General features: G+C 40.6%; 2 protein-coding genes and 1 long non-coding RNA gene across 5 annotated transcripts in view; 2 read left to right on the forward strand and 1 right to left on the reverse strand.

The window, feature by feature from the left end:
- FBXL5 (F-box and leucine rich repeat protein 5) overlaps positions 1-7,977 on the forward strand; it is a 28,871-nt gene extending 20,894 nt beyond the window's left edge. For both annotated transcript variants that reach the window (XM_082238533.1, XM_082238534.1), the window contains exon 11: positions 7,163-7,977. In XM_082238533.1, the coding sequence (XP_082094659.1) occupies positions 7,163-7,239 (77 nt within the window). In that variant the 3' untranslated portion in view covers positions 7,240-7,977. The remainder of the gene's footprint in view (positions 1-7,162) is intronic.
- Positions 3,380-4,282, forward strand: LOC309541148. Its single transcript, XR_014223640.1, has 2 exons — positions 3,380-3,722; positions 3,910-4,282. It is a non-coding gene; the product is annotated as an uncharacterized lncRNA (long non-coding RNA).
- Positions 7,765-17,987, reverse strand: part of CC2D2A (coiled-coil and C2 domain containing 2A) — a 66,975-nt gene continuing 56,752 nt past the window's right edge. Inside the window, exons 29-37 of one of the 2 annotated variants that reach the window (XM_082238499.1) lie at positions 17,409-17,612; positions 16,623-16,712; positions 14,656-14,769; positions 13,271-13,405; positions 12,899-13,021; positions 11,593-11,651; positions 10,632-10,809; positions 9,483-9,667; positions 7,765-8,172 (exon numbers count right to left, since the gene is read on the reverse strand). In XM_082238499.1, the coding sequence (XP_082094625.1) occupies positions 8,130-8,172; positions 9,483-9,667; positions 10,632-10,809; positions 11,593-11,651; positions 12,899-13,021; positions 13,271-13,405; positions 14,656-14,769; positions 16,623-16,712; positions 17,409-17,612 (1,131 nt within the window). In that variant the 3' untranslated portion in view covers positions 7,765-8,129. Of the gene's footprint in view, positions 8,173-8,627; positions 9,668-10,631; positions 10,810-11,592; positions 11,652-12,898; positions 13,022-13,270; positions 13,406-14,655; positions 14,770-16,622; positions 16,713-17,408; positions 17,613-17,987 lie in introns of those variants that run through there. The other variant, XM_082238500.1, reaches the window with a different exon arrangement.

Here is a 17,987-nt window from a genome sequence, read left to right on the forward strand (position 1 = left end):
GTTTTAATATGACAAAAGTCATGGTAGTGTACAAGGTTGAAATCCTATTAAGCCTAGCCTACGCCTCCGTGTTCTGTGGGAATCTTGTTGGCACAGGTACTTTGACTGGTTTGTTTCACAGAAGAGGAGCTGTGATACTGGATTAGTTATTGACATGAGAAAACTCTCAAGCTAGTAGACCGCAACCTAAATTCCCCCTTCCAGGTCTGCCTCAGATAAGATTATTGGAACAAACTCTGAATCATCCTATTACTTCTGAACGTTTCACAAGTCTGTATCCGTATTTCTTCCAGTAGTGTTAGCTTTGTGCTCCTCTTTGAAGTTTCTCAGAGCATAATTGGAGAGTTCTCTTTTTTTTAATAATTTGTCCTTAGTGAACAGTAGATGCATGAATGGTTTGTCTTAAGGTAGCTATTGGAGGCTGCTTTTTAGGTTGTATTTTAATCCTGTTTTTATACCTGATGTTAGCCGCCCTGAGCCCAGTCTTGGTCGGGGAGGGCGGGGTATAAATAAAATTTATTATTATTATTATTAATTAATGAATAAAAGGAGTTTGGGGCCAGTTGAAATTAGCCTAAGGAGCAGATTTACACCAACCCTTTCAGTAACAACAACAACAAATCCTCATTGCACAGTTTATTACCTCCCAAAAGATTATGCTGTTTGGCTGTTTCAGGAAAATAAGACTGATTTGTCCTAACTGGTTCATTGGAAACATCCTGGAGCTTATCTGCTATTGAGAGTGGCTTGTCCAGGTTTTGTTTTATTTTGTTCCTCTTGCATGGTACAACAGCGCATTTTGCCTTGCTGACAACCTAAAAGTCCAATTTAACGTGTGTAAGTGACCAAATGTCAGCCACTGAAAAATATTTCACCTTGGCTAATGTTTGAATAAACTGTAACTATTTTGCTGGCATCATCTTTAAGAGTAGATTGTGAAGAACTGCTATAATGGATAGCTCTTAACATAATATCTCTTCTCAAAATGTAAGTACTGGATGGTTCATGCCTTAACAAACATTTCCTTATTTGGATGTTGTTTCCCTTTGGGATGGGTGTATGGGTTTGTTCACTCTTAAGGAGGGGTCCTAAGTGCTAAAGCCCTTCAGTGCCTTTAGGCCAGGCAACTATGGTATTCAATTCCGGCCATGCCTTGCCCTTCATTTTTGGAAAGCCCATATATGCTGCAGCTTCTCACCTTGCTGTATAAATAAATAAAGCGCCACACTGACTGCCATACCTCCCTTATTTTCTCTGAGGGTGTGTGCTCATGCTGCACTTACGACAAGGAAAGACAAGGAAATAATGCTATGCTATCCAAATTTGCTTTGATAAGTACGAATAAGGCTGTGCTGGGGGTGTGATGCTCTTCTCAAGAGTGCAGAACAAGGTGATGGCAAAATGGGGGGGGGGGAACCTCTCTTAGCTGTGTGTTGGAACCAGAGGTCATCATATGCACTTGATCTTCTGGGAAATCTATTTCATCATTATTAGAAAGTAAGTTCATAAACGAGCTCCAAGTTGCTGGATACAACAGGAAGTTAGTTGGTGAATGTGGTAGTGCACAGAAAGTTGAAAGATAATTAACAGATTAATTCAAGTTAAATGGGTGGCACTGTGGTGTAAATCACTGAGCCTTGGGCTTGCCGGTCGGAAGGTCGGTGGTTCGAATCCCCGCAACGGGGTGAGCTCCCGTTGTTCAATCCCAGCTCCTGCCCCCCTAGCAGTTTGAAAGCACGTCAAGTGCAAGTATATAAATAGGTAGCGGGGAAGGTAAACGGCTTTTCCGTGCGCTGCTCTGGTTTCGCCAGAAGCGGCTTAGTCCTGCTGGCCACATGACCCGAAAAAACTGTCTGAGGACAAATGCTGGCTCCCTCGGCCAGTAAAGCGAGATGAGTGCTACAACCCCAGAGTCGTCTGCTACTGGACTTAACTGTCAGGGGTCCTTTACCTTTCCCTTCCTTTCTCTTAACCCTAGTTTCAGTACTAATGGTGACAGTACCTTTTGAAAGAATTTTTCTATACTTATTCCAAGTTGTTAAATTTCTGTAAAGCTGTAATATCACCAACTGCTAGCGCCCTACTACTCTCTGGCCCTTTAGTGAAAGATGATAGACTTGACGGGTGACAGGAACAGGTCTTCCTTGGTCACACATTTTTTGAATGCCCTACCCCCAGATAGTACAATACGCGCTGTCATTGTTGACTTTTAAACAAGCTTTTGTTATTTATAGTTTGACCTGAGTTAACCAATTGCTGTGTTTTATTATTACAGCTCACTTGAAGAGAGATGTGATATGGTTTTAATCTGATGGTCTTATATAGTGCACTGTTGTGAATCTTTATGTGCTGCCTTGTGACGGCAATGTGCCTGAAAAGCAGTTCAAACATTTGCAAATAAATAAAACAATTCCAGCTCTATAGTGTAGGGCTTTTGCATTCTCATAGTGAAAATGTGAAGCTAACTAGCCGAACTGATGAGCTTCATAATACACCCTTTAAATTAGGTACTGCCAAACAGATGTCATCCTTTTCTGTGAAGTGTTAACATTTCCCCCTCCCAAAGTAAAAGGCTTGCTAAATGGCTTTTTTCTTTTTTGAAATATGGAGATAATGATAACATTCCAAATATATATATATCTGTAACACTACCTTCTTACCTGTCTATATTCTTGCTGACAAGGTGTAAGTGCCAAAAAAATCCCTCTCCTGATGGATGTGTTCTGTAAGTTGAGAGTGACTAATTGGATACTACTCTTAATTACATGAATCAAAAACAGGAACCAGTATCTCCTAGAAAGTTTTTTATAGTATACTTCAACAAAGCGTTTGGTGCAGGAGATTTCTTCTTTATTTCAATTTATTCATTCTAAAATTTCCTGTTTATTACTAAAGTGGTGATAAAACCATTCCTTAATAGAAAATATTCTGTTAAGCATACTTCCATCTTTTGACCTCTGAATTGTAACAGCTTCACAAAACCCTTAACTTCATTCCTTTAGCTAAATTGCCATTGTTTAAATGGGGGAACTTATTTTTTTCTGTCACTTTCTTGTTAAAAGTTTATTTCCCTATTTAAAGTGCTTTTTAAAAGCCAAACATTTTATACCTCTAAGGGTATCCTTCTTACTCAAGTTTTTTTGCTGTTTTTCTAGATCCTATTTCTTGAAACATCTGTTTAGTTTTTTCATTTCATTTTATCATTTGTGAATTGGTATCGATTGGATGAAAGAGATCATTCAGTTTTTCCCTGTTTATTGTTTTGCAGCAGCAAATAATTAAATTCTGCCTGCCCAGATTTTCCTGAACTTCTTAAAATTGTAGCTTGAATATAAGATTTGGGATTACTTACCTGGAAAATGATCCTACTGCATTTACCGTATTTTTCGCTCTATAACACGCACCAGACCATAACACGCACATAGTTTTTAGAGGAGGAAAACAAAAAAAATATTCTAAATGAAACAGTGGATGTATGATTTTTGTGGTTCACGCTGTGGCCACAGACATGTGATCTGACAGTGAGTTTGGAGTAGCCCAATGCAAAAATCCTGAGGATCCATGTGGATCCATGCTTTGTAACCACGTTTTTGCACCACTGCGACCCTAGGCAACAGTGGGTGCGTGATTTTTTTGGTGCAGGCTGTAGCCATGGACATGCTATGTTATCTGATGGTGAATTTGGGGTGACCCAGTGCAAAGATCCTGTGGATCCATGCTTTGTAACCACGTTTTTGCACCATTGCAGCCCCAGGCAACAGTGGGTGCGTGATTTTTTTGGTACAGACTGTAGCCATGGACATGTAATGTGATCTGATGGTGAATTTGGGGTGACCCAATGCAAAAATCCTGACGATCCATGTGGATCCGTGCTTTGTCACCACGTTTTAAATGGGGAGGGAAGGAAAGCAAAAGCCCCCCACCCACCCAAGCCAGACAGGATATACGAAGTATGATTTCTTTTTTATTTACAGTATTTCTTTTTTGGCCACCTGTGTCACTGCAACCTTTGCTCTGTGCTTGCACACTTTTGGGCAATAGGGCATGTAACACACTTTTTTTTCATCTGCCAAGATGTAGAAAATCAATTTTAATGTCCCTATATAAAATGCCTAGTGAAGCTGAAGGGTATTACATCAGCCACTGTATTAAGGCTAAACGTTTGAAGAACAGCTCTCTATGGGGGGGGGGAGACTAAATTCCATTTTCAATCAATTGTTATTGTGGCAGCAATTATCAGTGTATAGCACACAATGAGGAAAAGAACTTTAAAATATATATATATATATAAAACATTCTCACGTTATACTTCTTCAAAGAAGAGTATTAGGCTTTTAATGAAGGGGAGAGGAGATTTCCATGTCTCACTCTGCAATCTAGCCTGCTGTTACTTACGAGCAGGGAAGCAGGGTTTCTCTTCCAAACAAGCATACTGTCTCCCTCCAGCAGTACATTGCTTGGAGAAGCTGTAATTTGGAGGGGGCCTGGGGGCAGGGCTCTCTGCTTTTGGAAAAGAAATGAGAAACCTACCATTGTAAAGCAAAAGTCGTTCCCCCCACCCAAGCCAGCCCTCTCTCTCTCTCTCTCTCTCTCTCTCTCTCTCTCTCTCTCTCTCCCTCTCCCCCACCTGCATGCTTTTCGGCTGCCTGCGAGTCCCTAGACTAGAGCACAGAGAGGAGGAAGTGGTGGGCTGGAGCCTGCACGCAGTGTGTGTGACTAGGGAAGATTAGAAGGAAGGACGTGATCATTTCCTTAACCCTCTGCTTGCCAGGAGGGCAGGGGATTCCCTGCTCTTTGTTGAGTTTGAGCAAACGCAGCAACAGAAGCGGGCGGGCAGTAAGACCCTGAGGCAGAATGCAGGAAAGCTTCCGCCTTCTCTCTTCCCTCCGCCCGCCCGCCCGATCTTATTTTTGCCTGATTTTTGCCTATTTTGCCCCTGCGCTCCGGCGAATGAGCTCCAGGGACCACACATTCGCTCAATAACACGCACAGACATTTCACCTTACTTTTTAGGAGAAAAAATCTGCGTGTTATAGAGCGAAATTTACGGTAATTAAACTTAATTCTGAGTTGGCATGTATAGAAGTGCACTGTCAGAGTACTTGGAAAACTAGCAAACACATTGAATATGATTTGTTGGGTAACAGGGAAAGCATTTGTGGTTGGTCTTAAAAAATGCTTCAGTCAACTAGGCTTTCATTCATGACCAAAGGTTTTTTAGTTAAGATTTGTGTTTTGGGGTGGGGGAAGATATATATTTAGTGTTGGACTCTCAGAGAAAAAGAAAATCATTCAACCCTTCCAGAAGCTAGCTAGTTTTCTTCTTGATCATGGAAATTCTTTAATTCTGAGTTTGGGGCGCAAAACCACAGTTTTTCTGATCTTCCAGCATATACTGTATTTTTCTGTGTATAAGACAGAACTAGGGACTCAAAATTAAGAAAATGGAGGGAGATTGCCCCCGTGTATAAGACTATCCGCCCCTTTTAACATTAGGTGTTTTTTTTACTAAAAAAATAGTCTTATACATGGAAAAGTATGGCCATGATTAGATGATGATACATAGCCTAACTTGAACGTATTTCTTAAAATTCTAATTCAGAATTGCTATTTCTCTAGTTTTGTCTCAGTAAATTTCACCTTCAAACTTCTTAAATTAAGGAACTGAGTATCCACCTAAGAAGCAAACTGCATGTTGATTACTGTCACTCACACTTTTAAAAAGCACACTCAACTTTGCTTTTCGAGGAAAACCAGTTGCACTCTCCCAGTCTGAAATGAGACACTGCCTTCATTTCCTGCCAAGAATACCTCCCTCTCCAGTGCTTTTGCCCAAAGAGATGCACAAGGAGCAAAAGGCAGGTTGGGAGATCAAATTTTGGCAGGAAACAAGTGTGACACTGGAACAGGACACTTTGCCTTCAATATAAAAACTGTACTTTGGCCTTATGACAGAGCATGCAGAAAGAGAGACACATCTCTTTATGAAAATTGGTCTATTTAACCCAGGTACATGAAATAAATGATTTTACTTGCAGCCTTATAGAAGGCAAAGCACTGCTGATCGATTCATATGATCCTAAAAACACATTGTTTAGGCAAGCCTTTCCCTGATCTTATGTCTTGGTTATTTTAACTGTTGCTGTTTAAATTGTTGTGCATTTTAATTACAAATGTGCATTTTAATTATGGATTTATTTTATAGCTGTAATCTGCTTAGAAGCCATTTTGACATATAAGCCGATAATTAATTAATAATAGTATTCTGCTGTTACTTGAAGGTGCCCTTCAAATGAATCCTACAAGATGAATAGCCAGAAGTGTGTGTTCGGTGTATTTCCAGAATATTAAATTGTACTAACAGATGTTGGTTTCAGTAATGAAAGAGGTTCATTTTCCCCTTAACTGTTTTCAGACATGTTATTATTTGTTAACACACCCTCACATACTTTCTGTCCAGTTTTGATTATATAAAATACCCTGAGTATTGCAAGGAGACAGCAGGGTTGGTCTGGCCAGTTTCATGGCTTTAATTCATTAAGATGAATGTCCTGTGCCTGAAATAATGTAGGACACCTGTTTTTAAATGCATATGTGGCTTTTGCCAATAGTGCAGTAATTTCACTGTTTATTAAAATTACTTGCAAATGAAGGTAAGTGATGGTTGCTGAAACTTGGTAAAACTTTGGTATGGGACTTTAAAAAATAAATTATAATCTTCAAGCCAGAACTCATCAGAGTATACATTTGGGAAACAGATAATCTATTCTGGAGGCTTTTAAAAAAGTTAGGTGCTTTATCATTTCTTCCAAGTAAAATAGGTAGCTCATACAGGAGCTACTTTTGTTACGCCCAAGGAAACTAACCTGGACCCTCCAGATGCTGCGGACTCTAACACTTATCATCCCCAGCCAAGGATGATGGGTTTTGTAGTCTAGCACCTGGAAGGCCACAGCGCTGCTGTGAAGTCTGTTGGACAAATAATATTTTGTATATTTAAATGTGGTATAATCAGTTGTATACCAGTAAGATATTACAATTGCAATGTGAGACTTTGAATGAATATGAAATATCCCTTGATGAAAAAGGCTATGAATGGCTACTGCACAAGATGAACACCATGCCTTTTTCTTCCTTTCACATTTGTTCTGTCTTTACACAGGTCCTCACGCCGAAACCGCCAGTGGATGCCAGAACTTGCAGTGTGGTTTCAGAGCCTGCTGCCGCTCTGGTGAATGACCTGACTACTTTCCTTTTCAGTCTACTTCATTAGCTCAGCAGGCTTCCTTTCATGCACTTTACTTACAGTCCGCATCTTGTGTTAACAGTTCCCTTCTGAAGTGCAAATTGTAGGTCCTTTCTGCCCCATAATTCAGAATCTTATAAGCAAACTGTGTAGGGTCACACCATTCTCACAATGTTTCACTCTGATTTCGGAAGGTGAGAGGTTTAATTCTTTGTGCCGTGAAACTTACTCAGATTGTTTTTGACACTTTCCCCCTAACGTTTGGCACTTAATATTCTTATTTTGTGTTTTGTGCTAAGCCCTTAAGATTATTATTTTTTAAGCTCATGCTTCAATATAAATATTAAATACATCTGGATAACAATATATATTGTTCAGTAGTGATTTCTCCCATAACCTCTGATCCCAGAATTGTCTTACTGCAGAATTACAGATACTTTGTCTTAGCACTGACTTCATATGTTATAAGCGTAAAGAACAGCACATGGAACATTCCCATCAGCATCTGAATTTGTTAGAGTCTGGATAAGTTAGCAAGCCAATGACAGTTTGCCACATCTTTTTGTGGGCTTCACAAAGTATTTGCTTAACTGTAGTTGCATAGCAACAAGGACCCCCTGTATTGTCTATAGAAATTCATTAAAGACGCTGAATTCTGAAAGGGACTTTCCAAGAAGTGATTTCTCTGCTGTAAGAGCAACTGAAATAAATAAATTTTCAGCTTTAAGGAACTTGCTGGTGGTAATCTGCTCATTTGAATGGAGGGGAAGTTCAGTTGCATTGCAAAATAACAATATTGTTCCAGCAACTTGAAAGCTAAATGTGTTGGTAAACTTTTTAATGCAGTACGGCCACAACTTACATGTGTTTAACGTGTGCAGTTTCAGCTTAACACAGTTGAAGGTTGGTTGAAATCACATAAATGCCTGGAAGGAAGATAGCTTCAAAGTTCTTTTAGCGCAGAGTTTTTTTGGGTGCACAAAGCTTTTAAGCTCTCTGCTTTGCTTATCAGGCTCTGCAGTGCTCTCACGAGAGCATCCCAGGAGAAGAGCAAAACAAACCAGTGTTTGTGGCCAATCCAAGTTGTCCCCTGCATTTTTTTTTGGGGGGGGGGGGCGAGGTGGGCAAGGCCGACTCAGTGCATGGCTCCGGAAAGGTAAGCATGCTTGCACAATGGTTCCAGGGGGGTGGTTTGAGTATACATGCTTTCCCCTGGACGTTTTACCCCAGGAATGGAACCTACGCACAAGACACGGTCAGACTGTACTGCTGCAGTATGAGTAATTGCTGTGTTTGCACATCAAGTGAACTAGAGCTCTCCAACTGTGTATGGCATTAAGCTGAAGATGAATTTGCACAAAACTTTCTGCCACGACTGGAATGAAATTTAGGGACAATGACAGACGTTTCATCCCATCTCTTTAATTTTGTATCTTGACCCTGAGTTTTAATTGTTAGCATATAAACAGGAAAGGTATATGCAGTACAGACACTGTTAAACCAATAGACAGATTGGTCCCACCTCTTGTGTAGTATCTTTAAATGGTCCTTATTATCAACCTTTCTGCATGTGGAAATCATATGCCTGCCCTGTTACGTTTTAGCTGTGTTCCAGCTAAAGTAGCATTCACTTTGTGCATCAGAGGCCCTGGGTAGAAAATATGAAGATGTTCCTTGATATGGGGGAGGGCCAGGGATTGGTTTTACTTCAGACTGCTGCCATGACTAGGCAAATACCTTTTGTGTGCTGATACTGCCATATGGGAGCAGTGAAAATAGGATGCCAGAGCCACATAAGAGCTACCTTGACTTCCTAGAGCATTTCACATGTCAAGTTGATGAGTGAGTAACCCATACAGACATGGCAGTAAGTCAGGAGGAATTTAAACATCTTACATATTTCCTTAGCAGAGGTAAGCAAGTGTTTTCTGCAGCCTTTCTTTGCTATGGCAATTCTTAATCACAGGAAAACAACCTGCTACGCTGCTCAGCCTAATTGTGAATACATAGCACAGCATGGCTTCAGGGGTTTTGAGCACATGATTTCCAGTGTGGCTGGAGCTGAAAGGTTTTATACAACTTTAATGGGGCATTGCAGAAAACTGATCAAATTAAGAGACTCCTTCCGGCATTTTAATCTGCACATTTTAATGATCTAGAGTTTAATACAAAATCATAACATGATACTAATGAATTTAAATACTACAAGTAAAAAGTAAGTCTGAGTAGCTCTTACCTATTACGAACCAGTGAAGCAACATAAACCCACACTGAAAGAATGTTTTTAGGGTAGGCATGAACATACACAGCTAATGCAAACTCTATGTTTGGAACATCAATGCTATGAACTCCAGTACTATATACCGCCTCCACTAAAGGTGTAACTTCTGAAAATGCCATGTGGATAGGAAATCCTGAGACCTGCAAGTAAGAGGGGGAAATGTAAAAAAAATGTCAATTTACCCACAATACCACCTCTGGACTCAGTTGGCCACTAAGAAAACTTCCAAAACGTTCAACTTACAAGGCGTGGCTTCTGATTGGTTGCAGGAGCATCCTGCAGCTAATCGGAAGCTGCACTGGAAGTTCAGCTTCCGAAAATCATTCAAAAACTGGAACAATCACTCGGGAGCAAAAATGTTCAAGTTTAGAGCTGTTTGTCTCCCGAGGTTCCACTGTAGATGCTATGAATGAAATGATACCATATACATTCTGCAATTATGGGCCAGCCCTTCCACTTAAGGCAGGCATGGCCAAACTTGGCCCTCCAGATGTTTTGGGACTACAATTCCCATCATCCCTGACCACTGGTCCTGTTAGCTAGGGATGATGGGAGTTGTAGTCCCAAAACATCTGGAGGGCCAAGTTTGGCCATGTCTGACTTAAGGTAAATTGAATCTCTTGGCTCAAGATGACTGAGAGAACAACAGATCAACTGCATGCCTTTCTCCTGACCACCCCTGCCCTAGGGAAGACCTCTGTTGACTGGGGTATCTTGACAGCTAGCTTTCTCTTAGATTGAAGCATTGTTCACCATTACACTTCTGTGCTTGTCATCGTGGTACAATAGCAGGTAGCACACTTTCCCCCTGCCCAGGTGGACCACCCATGCTGCTGGCCAGTTGATGCCCTCCCTCCCAGCAAGAAAAACTTGTCACGCGTTGGAAAACTTACTGTAAGAGACACATTTCTAGACTACTTTCAAATAAGTCAGCAAAATGCTTTCACTGTATCACAAGCTAGAATGGAGAGATTTCATCATTCACGTGGAGTGAATTACTGCTAAGCCCCAATACAAACATCACCCTGGGGGTAGGCAGGGAAGCACTATCCTATAATCCCACTAAACTCCCAGTTCCCTAGGGGCCGTTACTCTATACATTACCCTGTAATCTCCTAGTTGCTTCTGTAATTCCGTCTGGTGGTCATCCTCTACATCTTTGCCCTGATTTTTTTCCAGCAGAGGTAAGAAGTGTCGAAGGGTAGAGGTACAGTATCTGTTCCAACGTGTCAAGTGTCTTGGCCTCCAACCCATAATCTTTTCTTTCAGTATCTTCTCAAGTCTGCATTTTAAAATGTTTCAAAAGTTGCATTTGAAATTTTGCTGCTCCAGTGCAACTGTGGCTTCACAAGCACACTAGAGAGCTTTAGAATTCCACAATTACAGCCAGATTTGAAATGCCACAGGCATTCCATATTTCAATGACTTCTCCACAACATGCTTACGTAAGAAACCGAGGTGGCAAACCTAATTCTCAAGCATCATTTCAGACTGGAGGAGGACCAAGCCTTACATTATTGAATGCTCCTCCGGTAAAATAACTTATATCTAAAAAACTAGATGCTTGGGAAAAAAGTTTTAAGCTCGTCTGACTTACTAGTTTTCTTCTGCTATTTGTTAGAACAAAGTCAGGATGTTATGGAATGTCAAACTTGGAGAGGGCCAAGCTAAATATATTGCAAGGTAACCAAAATAGCTGCATAATAAAGTACCGTAGTCCAAGTCACTAGAATTTTCCAGATCCCTTTAGAAAGTATTGAACTTAAAAGAGCTATGAATCCAACAATTTCACAGTCGGAACCACCAAGCATTTCAATCCAATTGGAACTGACATTTGATATTGCTGGCATTCATTTTTCTTCAGAGTGTGTGTATGGAGGTGCTGGGCTGCCCAAATAACAAGACCCCCCCCCACCCTTGGCCTCGCTGATGTGGTCCAAAAGTGGACAAACTACCCCAGAAGGATCAGAGGTACTGACTCTGGTCTTAAAACCCCATACACCTGAGATCTGATGTATGTCATGGTTAAATGCGGTTGCAAAACACATTCAATAGACATGGGTACCTGTTCTGCAGTTCTAGGGCAGCTGTCTTGTCCACCCGTTGATAGACTAGTTCGTCAGGCTAACAAAATATGAAGGGGTAAGGTATAATTCGGTATTTACATAATGTGAAATATGCAATCTTGCTTTTAAGATGTACTGGGATATACTGATACTTCAACCCACCTACTCTGCCGCCCACAAGACCTGGAGGAGGAGAAGAGGAGGAGGAGGAGAAGAATAAGAAGAATAAGAAGAATTTATTATTTATACCCTGCCCATCTGGCTGGGCTGCCCTAGCCACTCTGGGCGGCTTCCAAAAAAAATATTAAAATACTGTAATACATCCAACATTAAAAGCTTCAGATGTCTTCAAAAAGTCTGGTAGTTGCTGTTCTCTTTGACATCTGGTGGGAGGGTGTTCCACAGGGCAGGTGCCACTACCAAGAAGACCCTCTGCCTGGTTCCCTGTAACTTGGCTTCTCGCAGTGAGGGAACTGCCAGAAGGCCCTCAGTGCTGGACCTCAGTGTCCAGGTAGAACGATGGGGGTGGAGTCGCTCCTTCAGATATACGGGACTGAGGCCGTTTATACTGGAGAATTGTACCTGTGGTAGGCACCTTAAAGTGGGCACTCTTGCAGCAAGCAGGGAATCTACAAACCTACACAGGAACCCCAGAGAGTCCCTGTAGCCAGAGTTTTTTGTCTTCATCCAACTTGCAGTTCTCTGATTCTCAGTACTGTGCTAAAAGCTGAACTTCAGATTGTTTCTCTACTCCTTCCCATTAGCTGGATAATGTTCCCAAATTCTGATGGACATTAGACTCGAAACGTAGGAGAGAGATTCCCAACTCCCTGATTATTTGGAATAATCTGTATATAGTAAGAAGTAGGCAATGCAAATACAGCAACTGAAGTTTTTCTCTGGATACTTAAGAAGAAAGATTCCCACACTACAAAATATTACCTCATCTCCTTGTTTGAAAAATCATCTCAATGTTAACCTAGGCTTAAGCATCTGCATACTATAATAAGCATTTTGCAATGCTATTTGAAACATTCTGATTTTCCATGCTTATGAATAAGGTAGAAATACAGTCTTAACTGGTATCCAGTTTGTGGAACAAACCACATGTAAATGTTTTCAGCAAGCAAAATTCATTATTGCATTTCCTAAAATAGTAAAATAAGTTTTACCTCTCATTTTGTTACAGTTCTTTAACGTATCTGTCCTGTAATCTCTCCCTTAAGGTCAAAACAATTTCAGATACAGATGAAAGGATGCAGATATTATTTCTATGCAGCCCTATAAAATTAAAAATCCTAATACCTGCACACTGGAGAGACCAGGAAATGGTAAACTTCTTGAAAAAAAGGGTTTCCAGAATTTTGGTTTGCTGACATCAAAGTTTATTCTTAGTGGAGAATCATATTGTTGAATATTGAACCAAACCTGAAAGAGAATTTTTTTAGTTACTTTCTTCATCTTAACCACAAATCAGTACCACTTCTGCCCTCTGTTTGAGTTAACTTTGATTCATGGAAGAGCCAGTGGAATTTCCCCCCACTCTCTTTGAACAGCTGACCAGAGCACCTGCTATCAGTCAACAATCCTGGCCTAAATGAATGGAATGGTCTGACTCACTATAAGGCAGCTTGGTAAGTTCAAAGAATGGCAGATAGAGAGATGTGAATTACTTACGTTGTCACAGGAAATGAGGCAGCCCACACTCTGCAAGGGGCAGAAAGCATCATACTGTCCGTAAAAACGGCCACAACTTGGATTCCAGATCATATACTGATTCTGCTCCCAAGTTAGTACATATGCTGTTGGTCCCTGGAAATAATTGTCAAGTTCCTTAAAACCTTGCTTTTCCAATGCAGAATATATTTACATTTTACATGCCTTTCCTCCCCCTCAGAACTTAGTAGTGGGTGCAGCTGATGTATGTGATATAAGTTTCAGCTCATTTTCTCTGCAGTAGCCTCTGTGAAGGCTACCAAGCACACACTTTGGGGATTATATCCGCAATTCATACGCTGAAAAAATATTATTCTTGCTAAGCTGCTAAACAGGATGAACTATTTCCCCAATTTGCACAGTGAAGAATTCCACGTAACTGGAAACCTGTCTCCTCCATTGCCAACAGAAGTTTGTCCAATGAAACAATACTATTTTGCATATTTTATATCCAGTTCTTTGGTATTAATGAATTCTGTCCAATGCAAGATCAGGACTTTCCAATTACTCACAGCCTTGCAGTTTCACGCTGACTTGGCAGGGGCTGCTAAATGTTGCATAGAGTAAAATCTAGGAGATTCTACAATGTAAGGATTTCTGTAACAGGCTGCATGCACCAAACTTCCAAGTTTTTTAAAAATTAAGTTTTTCTTTAGCAGGCCTCATGTTGAAGCACAAACTGCCTACTAAGATTTAAGGTGTTTTAACTTGGAGGGTGTTGTAAGTATAATGGATAAGGCTCTTAGCTACAGACCAATAATTCCTTGTTTTGAATTATTTCCTCTTTCATGAACTCACAAGATGGCTTTAGGCAACTCATCTCTCTTAGCCTCAGCAGGAGATAAGTATTATCTTCCTCCTATGAGGGTGTATTTGAGAACTACAAGAAGATAGTAAATGTGAGGTGCTTTGAACACCTGAGAGGACTATGTACTTATCTTCAACTCTAGGCAAATATACATATTCTCTGGGGAAATTTGTAGGGCTGAGAACAAACAGTAAATTTGCCATGTAACTTAGACCAGCATTAGGAAGCAGGGGAAAATATCTCTATCTTATTATGGGTCCTTGCAAATAGCCTAGTCTAGTACAACCAGGTATTTGATCCATGCAATACCATTCAATTCCATCTGAAGAAGATTAAGTTGCAACCACTATTTTTTTAATTGATAACAATATCAAAACCAGAGTTTTGCTTGCATCATGCCTTTGTCCGACAAAGTTGCTTTAAAAGTTTGACTACAATATAAATCTGACCATTATTTGTGATGTAATTCATTCAGCGTGTGTACTGCATTCTCAGGCATGTGGAAGTTTGTTGGAGTATAAATAAATTACTGACTTACCTCAGGAATAGCACTTCCAATTAAAAGCCAAGCCTTTTTGCCAAGAGCAAGAAAATAATTGCACAAGAGTACAGCGTGCTCTTCTTCATCTCCAGCCAAAAGATCAAGGAATTGCTAATGAATGCAAGCAAACAAGTTGCATTAACAATATAGCCAATGTTTCTAGTTTATCTGCACTGTTCAGGAATCTTCCTCCCATAAAGTATGGCTCTGTTTGTCTGGAAATACGTTTATGTCCCCAAAGATTTTGGCTCAATTGAAACTACAATCAAAGAAGATGAACTGTGATTTTACATGATGTCTGACTTGGCAAACCATTGCTCCAAACTCCATTCATTTTGAAAGGGTTAATTTAAGAACCATGAAAGGCATATGAAAACTATGAAAAATAAATATATAGAGGAAGAAAAACATTTTCTTATTAAAAAGATACACACCATTTTTCTAGTTCGTAAATGAACCAAACAACTAGAAACAAAAACAGACAAGCAGCTTTTGAGGTTAATGAAGTGCATGCAATGTTCCCATCTCCTACAATTCAAAGTTCTGTGGAGGTGGACTGTAAAAACAGACTGGATAAAGTCTCTCAGATGTCTGTGGAAAGAACCTCTGCCTGCAGTTCTGATATGGAACTTCACCATAATGACAGGATTTGGGATCTATTTATATTTAAGGCATTAGATTCTGGTTCTGACCTAAGAGCATTTCTGGCATAAAGAACCCAGAACCTTTTAAAGAGGATTCATTGCCTCAGCAATTAGCTCTTCATTCTATCTAATCTGGACCTTGAACTGTGCATTCTAGGCACACATAGTAGCCGAAGGATAGTTCTGTAGTAAAAAAAAAAATCGCAATGAACTCAGAAAGGTCAACCCCACAGAATTTAAAAAATCAATTATCAATTTTTCCTCCCAAAAATTTAAATTCTTGTAAGTTTATTGATTCTGTTCTGAGACTCTACTACAACAGCTGATGAATTAATCCACAGATGATAGCTGACATTAAGAAGAACTCTGCACATGTGGTGGGGGTGTAAATATGTACAATTTTTTGGCAAAGGGTTTCTAAGGAGATATAAGAAATCACCGGGTTAAAGCTTACCAAAAGTCTAGAGGTAGCATTATTATCAATTTACGATGGGGTGGGAGGTTCCCAGGCTATGAAGGAATTGCTCACAAATTTATTGACGGCTGCACGAGTTATTATAGCTAGGAAGTGGAAAGGGCAAGCAGAATATAAAATGGAAGAATCGTATAAAGAGGTGTGGGATATAGCTATTCATGTTAAGGTAAGACAGGGAATATGCAGGATAAATGATTTTGAGGAGATATGGAGGGTGATTGTAGAATTTGTACTGTTAAAACGGAAAAGGGTCAAACCATTGCAAGGGGTGTTGAAATTTTGGGAGGTTGGATAGTTACAATGGAATGGTCTCGGTGGTGGAGTGCACATTTTCATTCTTTTCCCCCATTTTTTCCCATTTAGTTCTTACCATATCACAGTATTACAATGATGTGAACAAAAATAGATCAACCTTCTTTTAACATTCTAACAAAACATTCAACATACGTATCTCCAAATACTTTTACTTATTTATCACCCTCTGTGACTTCCCTCCGCCTATGTTTAGCACTATGAGCTTTGTTACGGTATCTTTTAAATTGTGTTTGAACGGTATATTATTGCTATTAACCGTAAAATCTTGTCTCTGTTTCCTTTTAACTTTGTGGATCTCAGTCCAAACATATTAGTACATCACTTTTGGAACATCGTTTTAACATATATTCATCAACACGTACCCATTCTTTCCTTAAATTTTGATTAGTTTGTAGTCTGATTGCCGCCGTCTATTTGGCCAATTCAATAAATTCGCACATTTTCATTCTTATTTATTTATGATTAGTACTTTGTAAATAAGTAAGTAAGTAAAATAAATAAATAAAATAAAATCTAAGCCTTTAACTTACATCTGATGTACTCCACAAGTCACAGATTCCAGCAAATGATACACTGTCAGGTAAGAAAGGAATCAAGGCAACATAGCGAGCCACCAACTCCTATACATAAACAAGCAGAGAACACTCCATCAGTCTGGTGCTGTAGCTGCCAGCAAAACCCAGAGCCTAACTGACTGTATCACGGCAACCACCAAACTCTTAGACATACCGTATTTTTCGCCCTATAGGACGCACTTTCCCCCCTCCAAAAATGAAGGGGAAATCTGGGTGCGTCCTATGGGGCGAATGCAGGCTTTCGCTGAAGCCTGGAGAGCGAGGGGGGTCCGTGCGCACTGACCCCTCTCGCTCTCCAGGCTTCAGGAAGCTGTCCCCCCAGCCTGGCAAACTCCGGGAGTGATGGCAAGGTTGCGCGCAGCTTTGCCATCGCTCTTGGACACGTTCTGGGGGCTGGGAGAAGCTCGGGCTTCCCCCGCCCCCAGCCCCGCAAGTTCTGAGAGCAATGGCGAAGTTGCGCAACCTCACCTTCGCTCCCGGACCCCCAGCCCCGAGGCTAAAAACGAAGCCAGGACAGCCAGCGGGATCCATCCCGCTCACTGTCATGGCTTCTTTGCTCTTTGGGGCTCGGGGGGGGGATTATTTCCCCCCCAAATAAGTGCGTCCTATGGGCCGGTGCGTCCTATAGGGCGAAAAATACGGTATACAGTACACACACTTATTGGATTGTGTGAGGATTCCTAGCCTGTTTTCTGACCCATCACTGAAAACATATTCCTCTATCGCATGAGAAACACTTACTGACGTTTCTTGGGGATTGTCGGCATGAACCCGTAGGAGCTCATCTGGTGGGTTCAGAGGTTTGATGTATCGAGTAATGAAGACTGTTTTCCCATTGATGTCAATTACAGTCGTCAGGCACTGGCGACCTGGAAACTTGAGCGCGCAGTCAGCTTGGTACCTCTCAGCTGCTTGGAGAAGTTGTTCATCTTCCTGGGTGTCAAACTTGGGGAAAAACAAGTTAAGTGCATGTGATTTTGCTTATGAATTCTCCCTTCCACCACCACATCCCCACTTCATGAATAGGACAAATATGCCCTCCATTCAAGTACAAGAAGATGATAACACACTGTGATTTTGGTATGCTGTCTAGATGGAGCCTTCAAGGTTTTTGCGTGCAACTTTCATGTCTCTCAGAATTCCATATTATACCAGGAAGTACAGTATTACCAGTTACAATGAAAACACTGTAATATCTAATTTGTTCTGGTGTTAGGTGGTCAGGAATAAACTGGTAGAACAGCTGACAGGAAGTGGGTGCTGTAATTCTAGATAAAGAATGGGCATATTCCATACATCTTCGTACAGAAAAAGGAAGGA

The sequence above is a fragment of the Podarcis vaucheri genome (assembly GCF_965113315.1).
Source record: "Podarcis vaucheri genome assembly, chromosome: 9".
Lineage (NCBI taxonomy): Eukaryota > Metazoa > Chordata > Lepidosauria > Squamata > Lacertidae > Podarcis > Podarcis vaucheri.